Consider the following 12,627-nt stretch of genomic DNA (forward strand, 5'->3'; position numbering starts at 1 on the left):
GGAAACACTCAGCTGGTGTATCGTCCCTAAGGCATAAGGCTCCCATAGCCCCTGGGATGTTGGATGCATTGTGCATAACTTTATAATCCTCGTCCTCCTTGTCTTGGGCACAGCAGTTAGTAGGCACATGCCCTGGACTGTGTGTGCATGGGCGTGAGTCTTGGCACTGCCACTTCGTGGGATGACTTAATTCATCTGAGTCTGTTGAGAGGAGGTTGGTAAGACAGGTCTTAGGATGGTGGTGGGGTGGGAGGGGTTTGAAAGAGATGTTTGTACCACTTTTAGCTTAGAGAAGGGACCTGGGAACTGCACAATAGTGGGGTGGTGAGGTGCAGCTCTAAATGATGGTCTTAGATAAAGCACTTGGCTTATCTTGGGGGCCATATTATCTGAGAAATCTTATCTTTAGTCAATAGATGCTGAACTGAGATACATGGGAGGAGGTGAAAGAGATGTGTATCCACCATTACACACCAGTCCCTGGTACTAATTTCTTCCTGTTTCCAAGAGCATGTAGTTAAATTTGTGTGTTCTTGATTGCTTAACTTCCCTGGACTTATTCAAGTACTATAACAAGTCACATTGATCAAGTGTGCATTTGGATGTTTAACCTATCTGTGCCTCAGTTTGCCCATCTGTAAAATAGGGGTAATGGTACGTACCACATATAAGGATTAAGTTAGTACACATACAGCTCAGAAGAGTGCCTGGCATATGGTAGTAAATACTGAAAAAAAATTGGTATATTATCAGGTGAGAGGATTTATATACCCACATGAAGACAGCCAGGTTATTACTTTTTGGAGCAGAGACCTTTGAGAGAAGTCTTCCCAGCTTTTGAGATGTGGTGGTTGAAGTCTGAGTGAGGAGGCATGTGGTAGGGAGATGGGGAGGGCGTCTAGGCTGAGGGAGCCACAGCAGCGCCTTCCTGGAGGCTGGATTTATTTGGCCTGTGTGTAGAAGGTGGAAGGTGGAGAGGAACTAACTGAGCTGGGCATCTTCCAGTTATGGAAGCAGGGCCTTGGAGGCTGGTGTGGGTTGTAGCAGTAAGGTAACAAGGGTAGTTAATGCCATCACAAACCCAGGTTGATGACAACTACTGAGAAGGAATTTTGTATGGAACCACATACTGAATTTGCAACTGGGAGGAGGGGGAGTTCACTGGCCAGCTCACTGGGGCACCCTGGCTGCTCGTGACACCACTGGTTGGTTTCTGTCTCGGAATCTCCCTCCAGTGCTGGGGCTAGTCTAGGTGCAGGATGTTTTCCTTGAGTGTGGAGATCTGGCATTGGGAAGGTGCTTTGCTCACATGTCTGTCCAGCAGGCTGGCAGACATATTGGCACTGCTGAGGCCCTGGGAGACAGCCTGAGGTAGTTAATCATTGTTGGCTGTGGTTTCCAGGCTCTACCTGGGCCTGTACAAGAGGGAGACTCCTGATTGACCCAGTTAGGGGCTGTCTGAGGGAGCCCTGGATCACCAGTGAAAAGTCATGCCCCTTGATTTTAGCCTCTGACCTGCTATCAGCTCTTGACTAGCAGCTCTGTCTGCCAATACGCCTCCCCCAAATTCCCTGTAGGCCATCCTGGTGTCTTGAACGCTGTGGCCCAGCCTCACCCTGTGCCAGGCCACCCAGGTTACTTAGTTCACCGGGTTGGCCTGAGGCGAAACGATGGAAATTAATTATTACTTTGAACCACACTCCAGCAGTTTTCCTGGGATTTTGGCAACTTGGTCTCACAGGAACTGGCTGTAGGTCAGCCAGTCTGTTCTTCGGGGTTAGGGTGGGGAGGGAGGTAAAGGTACCGAGAGGCGGGGTCAGGCACTTCTCTGTGGGGTTGGTGTGGTTCCTTAATGTGTACTGAAAGAAAACAAACTAGGAACAGACCTGCACACCCTGGGCCACATTGTGCTGTGCATCAGTGTATACATTTATAACCAGAACAGTGCTTCTGGAACTTGCCTCTTAATCACCTAGGGATCTTGTGAAAATGTCCATCTTTATTTAGTAGGTTTAGCGTGGTGCCTGAGATTCTGCAGCTCTAACTAGCTCCCAGGTGTTTCCAAGAGTGCTGGTTCCTGGGCCATATAGGGAATAGCAGAGGTCTAGTTGCCCCACGCCCACACCTGTGGGATGGACAAGAGCAGAGGAGGGAACTGGGATTCCAATTGGCATTGCGAATCCTCCTGGGGACGCTGCAGGCCCCTTCAGACTGAGCTCCCACAGCGCCCCCTGGTGGGTGTGGTGCCAGATGATGCTTCTGGAAGGTACCCTGGGAGGCTAGCATGGGTCATCTGGTCCGGCATGGTGAGTCCCCAGGATGGGCCGGGAACACTCAGAGCTGATAGGCAGCTATTTTCTGGGGAAGTTTTTCCCAGGTAGTGTTCCAGACAGGATGGTGTGGCGCCAAACACCTCTGGAGCGGTTTGGGGGAAACTAAGGAATGGGATTCTGGGGGCTTCATGCTGTATCTGGGCTCTGTATTTGCCTTGGTCCCACCTCTTAGATACGATTTTTGACTTCAGAGACTAATCCAGTCTGTGTATCAGTTTTTCCTTGTCTATAAAACGGGCCCACAATTACATTAGAAGGCATAAAGGAGAGAAAGGTGCAGGTTCTTATAGCCAAAAGATGTTGCAGGCTGTGGGCCGGGTCGAAGGTCGCACAGCCCTTCAACCCATCAGTGAAGACCTGGCTTGAGCTGGTCTTGGCGGAATAGCCTAGTAATGATTGCAGTTGTCAGGAGGGACAGCAGCGGGGAGACAAAAGGTGGGGTGAGGCTGGAGCAGATGGGGGCGTGCCCCTTGTTAACTGCCCCAGTCCTTTGCTGTGCCTTCTCCATCCCTTCCCTTCTTGGGAACTTGGGACTCTGAGCCCCAGCTGGTGAGGGAGGAGGGGAGTGAGCGACAGGCCATCAGACCAATGGGCCCCTGAGGTTGGAGCAGGGCGGGTCTTGTGCTGCCATGGAGAGGAGAGAAGCTGTTCTGTGGGGGAGGAGGGGGTGGGTGGGAAGAGGACCTGGAGATTGAGGGGAAGGGAGAGAGCAAACAAAGGGGTCAGGAGGGAAAATAATGCACTGGCTTCCTGAGGCCCTGCAGAGCCTGGGCAGGGAGAGGGGGCCAGGGGCAGAGGGGACCAAGGCTGGCGGCAGGCAGGCCAGAGCAGGCTGGTCCTAAATGGCATTGTTTGAAGTGGCCGGCTAATTGCACAGGGCAGTCTGAGCCTCAGACCACAGCCCAGCCCCCTCCTCTGTCCTGGGTGCTGGCGTCTGAGTCTTCAGGCCGCCTGGCCACATGGAACCAAGTCCTGAGCCTCCGAGTTTGGTGAGGGGGGCAGGTATGGGGGGCAGCCTGGGCGGGGTCCTTGGGCAGGAGTATCACCCTGAGAATACGTCAAGGGGCCTCTCTTGGCCTGATGACATAGGGCCATTGGCGGGAGGTTTGGGGGTGTGCTGACCCCTCATGCCCTTGCTCCTGTGCTACCCTGCCAATTCTGGCCCTCGCAGGAAACAATGAAGGGAGACACCAGACGTCTCAACGGAGAGGAGGACGCCAGCAGGAGGGAAGACTCCATCATGACCAATGGGGGCTGCAGCGACCGGTCTTCTGATTCTAAGGACGCGCCCTCTCCCCCGATCCTGGAGGCTGTCGTCACCCCGGAGATCAGAGGTGGCTGGGCCGTGGGGAGGTGGGGTGGGGCAGGCTGCAGACCACAGCTGGGGCATAAGTCTTCAGCGGGCTCAGGGCAGGTTGTGGGGAGAGGGTCTGCTCTCTGACAACCTCCATCACACCCCCTAGGCAGAGCAAAGCCCATTTTTCATCCCTGCCACAGCCCCTGGCCCCCTCCTCTCCTCTCATCTCAGCTGGGATTCAGAGGAGATGACCCTAAGGTGATGACCCCTGTCCTTTATCAGTCACGATAGGGGTGATTGCAGCATAAGCTGGGGTCTTTGATGGCTCTTCTGCAGTGGGACCCCTGCCTTACAGCTGGGGCTGATTGTGTGGGAAGAAAAAGGCTTCGTTTCTCAACATCCTCTCCCCTGAGCAGTTCCCAGGTCATGCCACCTGGGATCCTCCCCACTGAAATTCTCAGACCCAGCTGGTTTGGAAACCCCTGTACTGTCCCGTCCTGTTGTTGAGAACTCCTGTAGAGCTGTGCTGTCCAATGGAACTTTCTGCAAGAGTGGAAGTGTTCTTTTTCTGCATTGTTCATCGTAATAGCTACAAGCCACATGTGAACACTTGAACTGTGGCGCCACATGTGAACACTTGAACTGTGGCTGATATGACAGGCACTGGATTGCTCATTTCAGTGTCATAAATGGCCAGTTCTGCAAGGAGTTTGATGCCTTTTCTTACAAGTACCTTCAGTATTGTTTTGGGTCTTTTTAGGTGCTTGCCCTATGCCCTGTTACCTTATGAACTGTGTGAGTACATCGAAGGGACTATGGATGGGTCCTGAGGAGCTAGGAGTTAACCCCAAGGATGTTTAGGAGATCCCAACCATAGCCCAAAGAGGAAGGCCACAGAGGACAGCCCATCAGCAAGGAAGACATGGCTGTCACGCAGTGGCGTAGTAGCTGCCTCTTCCTCAAAACACAGACTGGTTCTTTCCTCCACAGGCCGCAGATCAAGCTCACGACTATCCAAGCGGGAAGTCTCCAGCTTGCTGAGTTATACTCAGGTACAGGATGTACTCTCCCTTTTTCAGGGTTCCAGGGCGTTCCGTTAAGCTTTCATTAAATGTGGAAGCTGGGACCCACCTAAGCTACCCAATAAATATTTGATGAATGACACATTTTGAATATTGTTAAGTGCACAGAGGGCTTCAAACAACCTTTAGGATGGTATTTGCTGTTGTTATAGGCCAAGTCTTTTTTTCTTATCATAACCATTAATTTCATTAAACTAGGAAGCTTTTTACTACATCCTTCCTGCTTAGTTTTTGAAGTTGTTTTTTTCTTAATCTGGATGATGAGTTACACTGATAAATTTCTTATGTAGCAAACTGTCCTATTCCTGGAATAAGTCCAACTTGGTCATGGTATGTTTTGAATTTGATTTACTTTAGTATCTATGAATAAAATGGATATATGATTTTATTTTTTGTAATATATCTTTGTCTGGTTTTGATAGCAGGGTATGTGACCTCAAGAAATTTTTTTTTTTCTCTTAACACATTAGAAAGAACTTGCCTAGCTGTTTCAGGGGATTTTTAATAATCACTACAGTATCTTTTAACACTTAACTGCAGTATCTAGGTTTCTGCTTGATCAGTTTTTTCCAAGTTAGTTTTTCCATAATGTTTTTTTATTCCTGACATTATTTATGCCTTCTGTTTTTTTACTAAATCATACTAGTGTTTTGTCTGTTTGGTTACTTTTTCAAAGAACCAGTGTCAGGCACTGGGGACAAAGTCCTAGACAAAAGTCTTGGACAAATGAAAAGTCTGCCTCATACAGTTTCTGTCTATCCTGCTGGAGGGCACCCAGTGGACACTCAGATGGTGAGGAACAAGAGTTGTGTGGCGAACTGGGACAGTGTGCCGGGACCAGAGGCTCAGGACAGCTGTTTCAGTTCTGGGAGGTAGCCGCAACAGTCATGCGACGTCCTGTCTGAGCATCTCCTCTGTGCCCGGCCTTGGGGGAAGCATACATTAACTGGATTCTCAGTACAACTGTGTTAATGCTATAAAGGACGCCCTGTTACAGTTCTACAGAGAGAAGAATGGACTTGCCCAGGCCCACAGAATTGGCAAGTGAAAATTCAAGTCCTTAATCCCTCTGGCCAGACCTCGAGGCCACTCACCACTGCTCTAGTTTTTGTGCTCAGTTTTTACTGTGTTTTGATGTATGCCACTGACTTGGACTAGGGAAGCCTTTACAACTTGACGCAGAACTGGCGCCATTTCTTTCTGGTCATTGTGTCATGAGGCATCTCCCTTGAGCCTATGATTTCTCCCAGACACTGTTAATTGTGAAAATTGACCAGTCTCCCTTGCTAGGCATGGCCAAACCAGTCTAACTAGGGTGTAGACACAGAATCCTTCATGATACATATTGCATTGACATTCATTTTGTCAGTTTCCAGATTCCTCTGGGGTTTATCTTGTCAGTCATGTCTTGAACTCATGTGGTGAGCCACTGTAGAACCTTTCTGGAACAAAATGAGGTAGTTGAACCTTTTAAGGTCATGTGGACCAATATCAAGATTATTTTCAATATGATTAACTTTTCCTTTTGAAACTGTTCTGGTTATCTGACCTTTTAGTGATACCCTAAAGCTTATGTTTCATTTATAAAGGATCTCACAGGTGACGGAGATGGCGAAGGGGAAGATGGAGACGGTTTGGACACTCCAGTGATGCCAAAACTCTTCCGTGAAACCAGGACACGGTCTGAAAGCCCAGCTGTAAGTCCCCAACTTTGAGCTAAGGAACTTCCAACCACGCATAGGCCTGCCTAGAAAAACTTACCTTGGTTCTCCCTGGGGAACTTTGGAGAGAGGTGAACAAATGTTTCGACATTGGAAAATGACAGCAAAGCTCATGAACTATCCTTGTGAAGGTTTTCTTTCACACATACATGGCAGTTTTTAAACTCTCTCTCTCTCTCTCTCTTTTTTTAAAATTTGGTATCATTAATCTACAATTACATAAGGAACATTATGTTTACTAGGTTCCCCCCTTCACCAAGTCCCCCCCACAACCTCCATCACAGTCACTGTCCATCAGGGTAGTGAGATGCTATAGAATCACTACTTGTCTTCTTTGTGTTGCACAGCCCTCCCCGTGCCCCCCCACATTATACATGCTAATCGTAATGGCCCCTTTCTTTCCACCCTCCCTTATCCCTCCCTTCCCACCCATCCTTCCCAGTCCCTTTCCCTTTGGTAACTGTTAGTCCATTCTTGGGTTCTGTGAGTCTGCTGCTGTTTTCTTCCTTCAGTTTTTTTCTTTGTTCTTATACTTCACATATGAGTGAAATCATTTGGTACTTGTCTTTCTCCACCTGGCTTATTTCACTGAGCATAATACACTCTAGCTCCATCCATGCTGTTGCAAATGGTAGGATTTGTTTTCTTCTATGGCTGAATAGTATTCCATTGTGTATATGTACCACATCTTCTTTATCTCTCTCTCTTTTTTTTAAAAAATGCTCTTGGGAGTGCCCAAGCGTGATAGCTTGCAGGTCGATGGCTCAGTTGCCAGTTACCTTGGGGAGTCACTTCTGTAGGTGAATTCTGTGACTTAAAGTTTGAAATCCGGAAAAGGGGGAGGCAACTTTTGCTCATGGTCGCCCAGCCCCGCTAAGCAAAAGACTGACATTTGGTGACCATTGCAGGCCCAGTTCATAGTCTCACCCAGTATATGTGTATCATCCCCTTTTACAGGTGAGAGGATTTCAGTAACTTACCCAAAGTTAAACAGTTAACTCTCATTTTCAGGATTTGAACACAGGTCTGCAACACCCAAGTGTGTGCCATTTTGAGACAGAAATTTAAGGGCTCCTCATCCACTTTTGCTCCAGCACTTTTCCTGAAGAATGTAACAATCGTTCTAAAGCTTTTTGGAAAAAAAATGTTTGGTTTAGAGTAGACTTAGATTTTATTTTTCAATTTAATTTGTAGGTAGCAGTTTCAGCTGTGACAGGCAGAGTGAGATCTGCCGTGGACTGTCGGGCGGCACTGCTGATTTCTCTATTCCCTTATCTCACTAGCTGGAGAGTTTTGGGGTGGGAAGTAGCCACTCCAGAGTCCCCCCACTACTTAATGTCTCTTTTTTTCTTCTGTTGACCTAAAACTGCCTCTTGGCCCCCTGCTGGAGCCTCCGTGCTTCCAGTCACCAAAGGCCTCGTGCTTATCCTCTCTTGCTTCCAGGTCCGAACCCGAAATAGCAACATTGCCTCCAGCCGGGAGAGGCACAGGCCCTCCCCACGGTCCACCCGAGGCCGGCAGGGCCGCAGTCACGTGGAGGAATCCCCCGTGGAGTTCTCAGCTACCAGGGTTGGTTCCCAGATGCTCAGACCCCGTCCCCAGACTCTAAGTGGGAGAGCTGCCTCTCTCACCGCGTCACTGCTCACGGCTGGTGACAACTTGTTTCCATTCTTTGCACTCGTCTCCTTTTCAGGGTCTTGCTCTCCTTTCTCTCCTGGGTACTGGGTAAGCTTTTCTTAAGCCTGATTTCTCTCAGCCTGAACCTGGATGGAACTCGGGTGAGAATGTGAAAATTCCGGGTTGACTGGGTTCTTGCCCCTCCTTGAATGAGCTCTAAACCACTGACTTCCAGAACTGTCTTGTCTCCCTAGTATCTTCATTGACTGTCTCGAGGCCACCCCAGGGGTTACAGCAACTCTCCACTCCTGTTGCAAGGTTGGGCACACAGTAAGCACTTACGGAGACCAGTGGCCCTCTCTGAGCTTGACTCTGGGAGCCTCTCCGCATCACTTGCCCTTATGCCTCTGTTCAGGTGCAAGTTGCTTTCTCCCACCACTTATGGGTTACTTGTTCCTGGAAAACCGTCCTTGGTGGTCTCTGTTCTCCTTAACTTAGTCTTCACTCTTTCTGCTTGCCTGGGAAACAATTGGGGTACCACTGCTGTCTGGTCACCCACTTGGTTTGCTGTGGCCCAAGCTATGTGTCCTTCTGTCCACAGTCCCTGAGGCGGAGGACAGTATCATTGGCAGGCACGCCGTGGCCATCCCCTGCCAGCCCCTACCTCACCATTGACCTCACAGATGACGATGTGGTACCCCAGAGCAGCAGTACTCCCTACGCCCGCCTGGCCCAGGACAGCCAGCAGGAGAACACAGAGTCCCTGCAGGTGGATGTAGAGGGTAGAGATGCAGACAGCACCGAGTATCAGGTACCACTTGGAAGGGCTTGAATAAAGAGAAAAGCAAACACAGTTACTATTACTATGATTTTTGTCACTTTTATTATAATATTTGAATTTATTCTCCATATATATTTCTGCATAAAACATAGTTCTTCCTTTACCCTACTTACCTCCCAGACAAAATTCAAGCACCTGATTACTGATATTTTTGAACATTACATATTTGTACTATACATATGATTGTAGACTGGCTTTTTTCACTCAGTAGGAACTAGAGGCACCTCACTTTCATGTCTATAATCATTGCATTGTATTATCATCTGGTGTTTTGTTCCCAATTATGTCTAAGAACATAAGGCAAAATGACAGATGAAAAACATGAGAGAAAAATTGAGACAGGGGTAATATTTATTAAAATATCTTAAAGTGTGTAGAAACAAGTCAGACAAATTGTTGAAGTTGTAACAGATTCACATCTTCAGTTTTGAAAGGGGCTACAAAGTCAAGGTGTATTAATTCATTTGTTTTTCAACAAATATTTGTTGAGCTCAGTTTATTCAGAATTTTGTGGTTATGGAAATGAGTGCTAAAAAGAAGCACCCATTGAGGTGGTTTGTGTCACTTGAGCACTGCTACATATGTAAGTACATATATGGTGCAGAAACCCTCTCTTCTGTGTACAGCAGACTATGTATATGTTAATAACTTGATTGTCCTCATGACATCTCATTTCATGGCAAGCTTATGCAAATGTCCAAATTTTTAAAAATATTTTGATGGCTTTCTAATAGCCCATTTGATGGCCTGTGGTGGGAATATATACAGGTAATTGCTATTATTTTACTCTAATCTTATTTCCTGTAAGCTTCTAGTTGATAGTTTTCATTCCCACATCCTAGGTTAAATGTTACAGATCTGATACAGTACACCCATGTTCCTGCCAAACAGCCAAACAGTCAAGCCTGCCCACCCGCTGGCCCATATCTTCAAGTCATTTTCACTCATGTTTTTTCAACCATGAAATATCAGGAGTGGGTGATAACTTCCTGAGGAGCTGTGCTGGGCACTTGCAGACAGCTCTGAGTTGGACCCTGAGGCAGTTGTTGTTGGGGTCAGCAAGGCGGTCAGGATTTTTCCTTGGTCTAGGTGGTCTGCCTCATTGGGATTCCTTCATATGTTTTTTTTCTTCCAGGATGGGAAGGAGTTTGGAATAGGGGACCTCGTGTGGGGCAAAATCAAGGGCTTCTCCTGGTGGCCTGCCATGGTAGTGTCCTGGAAGGCCACCTCCAAGCGCCAGGCCATGTCCGGCATGCGGTGGGTCCAGTGGTTTGGTGATGGCAAGTTCTCAGAGGTGAGTCCAGGCTTTGGCAGTCTCTCCTGGGTCGGCAGATCGGCAATGCTTTCCTTCCCCTCCTTTTACAGTTGCCTTGTAAGATAATGGCCTGTGACTGCTTCTTGCAGGTGGATGAGGCCATGATTGACTCTGTGTACTCAGAAAGGACAAAAACGTCTTGTTAACTGGCTTAAACAGAAAAATAGGATCTTGTGGGTCCCAGAGCTCAGTCTACTCTTACAGGAGACAAAAAGCTGGAAAGCCCTTTGGATCCATGGCCACAGTGCTCTTTTGGTTTTATTTCTCTGGGGCACAGTCACCTGTATGAATTCTAAGGGGTCTTGAATGGCCACCTGGGCAGACAAAGCTCTTCAGTGAAAAGTCCGGAAGAGTGAAAGAGAGAGGAAGGGTGGTCTCTGCCTCTGGGTTTCATTTAGCCCTGGAGAGGTGGGGGGTGAGGGGCATCCCCTGCTGGCCATAGAGATGGGTCTGCGGTTGCCTGGTTAAGTTCTTTGCAGAGTGATGATTTCAGAGTTTCTTGGTTATTCATTTAAGTCATTATCATTCACCAGATGATAATTTGCTGGCTAAGAGCTTGTGCTGGGCATGTATTAGACTGTTTAGGTGGCATCTCTCCTGGTTTTGATTGGAATGGAGTAGACAGAACTTTGCCTGTGATGGTCTCTTTTGGAAATGTTAGTCCATCCCTCAACATGTCCAGAGGTCAGGTGAGGAACAGCAGAGCAAGCTGGGCTGGGATAGAGGCAGGCGTGGGACTGAAGGATCATCTCGTACATGTGTGGCATTTGGTGTCAAGTTGAGGTTTTGGTTTTCCCCTGATTTGGGCTTTGGGCTTCCCCAGGGCCATCTGTCATAAACACTGAGATTCCCCAAAGGACCAGAATAACATGACCTGGAGTCTGCCTGGTAGGGGAATAGTCTGTATGCAGTTGCTCTCTTTGGCCAGCGGAGGGAGCAGAAGGACCAATGTCTGGGGCGTCTAATTGCAGGGATGTGGGCAGTGACTTCTGTGAAATGAAAAAGCATGGGTTGTTTGCAATTGCTTTGCCCTGTTAGAAATAAACTGTGCTTTCCAGAACTGGGTTCGATGCTAATAAGATGAGGTGTGGAGCTGCTAGCATTATGGGTTGGAATTATAGTGTGTGTGGCCTGGTGCTTAGGCTGCATTCTTCATTGGAGTGATTTGGAGCTGGGAACAGCTCCAGCATTTCAGTGCATGACTGTGTTGAGCCCCAGTTTTTTCTCACAAACGGTGGTAACACCCCCTCATGGGAGGTCAGGCTGAGAGGTGCAAAATGGAGGTTAGCAGATGCAAGCAGGCACCATGGACAATGAACTGTCGTGTGACTTTCTATTCTGAGCAGCATCTCTGAACACCCAGTTTCATTACTTTCCACTGGCAACCTGATTAGTTCACGCATGGCCTGGGGACATGGGGTATGAGACTTGTAACATATGGATATTTAGCCACAGCGGCAGGCACCTGTCAACAGATCATGAGAAATAAAAATGCTTACTCCGTGCCAAGTACTAGTTTCTAAACATGTTAAATTGTCAATTAATAAAAGGCTAAATAGTGAAGTAACCACAACTGCTATTGGTCAGGCTTACGAAGGAGGAATGAAGATGTTCAGAACCTCCAGTGTTGGAGCATTTACCACAAATTTCAAGACTGAGCTGCAAGGAGCCCACACCAGGAACCCTGTGGGTCATTTGCTCTCAAAATACACAGTACAGGGAGCATTTTCTGTATGCACTCAGAGTATCATACTTTGTCATACTTGAAGTGGCATGTCCACCTTGCCTCTGGCTATAGGTGGCATCAGGAGTCTATATACCATTTATACTTTCTGCTTTTCTGTTTCTCTCTCTTCTTTTGAATCTGTGAACTTGATCCCTGGGAATAACCCTGTGAAAGACACAGGGCACCCCAGACACAGGCTGTAGGTGGATGTTGATGCTGGTGTTCTCTTTCAGGTCTCAGCGGATAAACTGGTGGCCCTGGGGCTGTTCAGCCAGCACTTTAACCTGGCGACCTTCAATAAGCTGGTCTCTTACAGGAAGGCCTTGTACCATGTACTGGAGGTAACAAACACAGTAGTGGGTGGTAAAGACCTGGCCCCAAGAACAGAGTTAAGCAGAGAGGCATACAGAAAGCCAGCTGAAGCCACAGTGTGGGTGAGGATGGCTTAGACAGGATAGGGCAACAAGGGAGGAAGTGACTACAAACCTGAGAGTAGTCTGTTGGGCCTGACTGGGAAGGGTGACAGAAGGGGCTTGAGACTTCCCCATGTACCCCAGTATCCAGCTGGTGGCTGTTGGTGTTGTTAAATGAGGAAGGGGGGACCCTCGAGGTAGGACCCAGTGGATAAGCTTTTCCGGGGCCCTCACAGCTTGCTTCCTTTGAGTAGTGGTGTGGTTCAGGGCCAAGACTGGGCA

The 12,627-nt window shown here is 48.1% G+C and overlaps 1 protein-coding gene across 6 annotated transcripts in view; it reads left to right on the forward strand.

Moving 5' to 3' along the window:
• The window catches only part of DNMT3B (DNA methyltransferase 3 beta), a 37,846-nt gene that overhangs the window by 9,575 nt on the left and 15,644 nt on the right, over positions 1 to 12,627 (forward strand). For 3 of the 6 annotated variants that reach the window (XM_036924698.2, XM_036924700.2, XM_057502885.1), the window contains exons 2-8: positions 3,505 to 3,667; positions 4,621 to 4,682; positions 6,302 to 6,409; positions 7,877 to 8,002; positions 8,652 to 8,861; positions 10,027 to 10,185; positions 12,166 to 12,273. In XM_036924698.2, the coding sequence (XP_036780593.2) occupies positions 3,511 to 3,667; positions 4,621 to 4,682; positions 6,302 to 6,409; positions 7,877 to 8,002; positions 8,652 to 8,861; positions 10,027 to 10,185; positions 12,166 to 12,273 (930 nt within the window). In that variant the 5' untranslated portion in view covers positions 3,505 to 3,510. The remainder of the gene's footprint in view (positions 1 to 3,504; positions 3,668 to 4,620; positions 4,683 to 6,301; positions 6,410 to 7,876; positions 8,003 to 8,651; positions 8,862 to 10,026; positions 10,186 to 12,165; positions 12,274 to 12,627) is intronic. The other 3 variants (XM_036924699.2, XM_036924701.2, XM_036924703.2) reach the window with 2 other exon arrangements.

This window comes from Manis pentadactyla, chromosome 5 (genome assembly GCF_030020395.1).
Source record: "Manis pentadactyla isolate mManPen7 chromosome 5, mManPen7.hap1, whole genome shotgun sequence".
NCBI lineage: Eukaryota > Metazoa > Chordata > Mammalia > Pholidota > Manidae > Manis > Manis pentadactyla.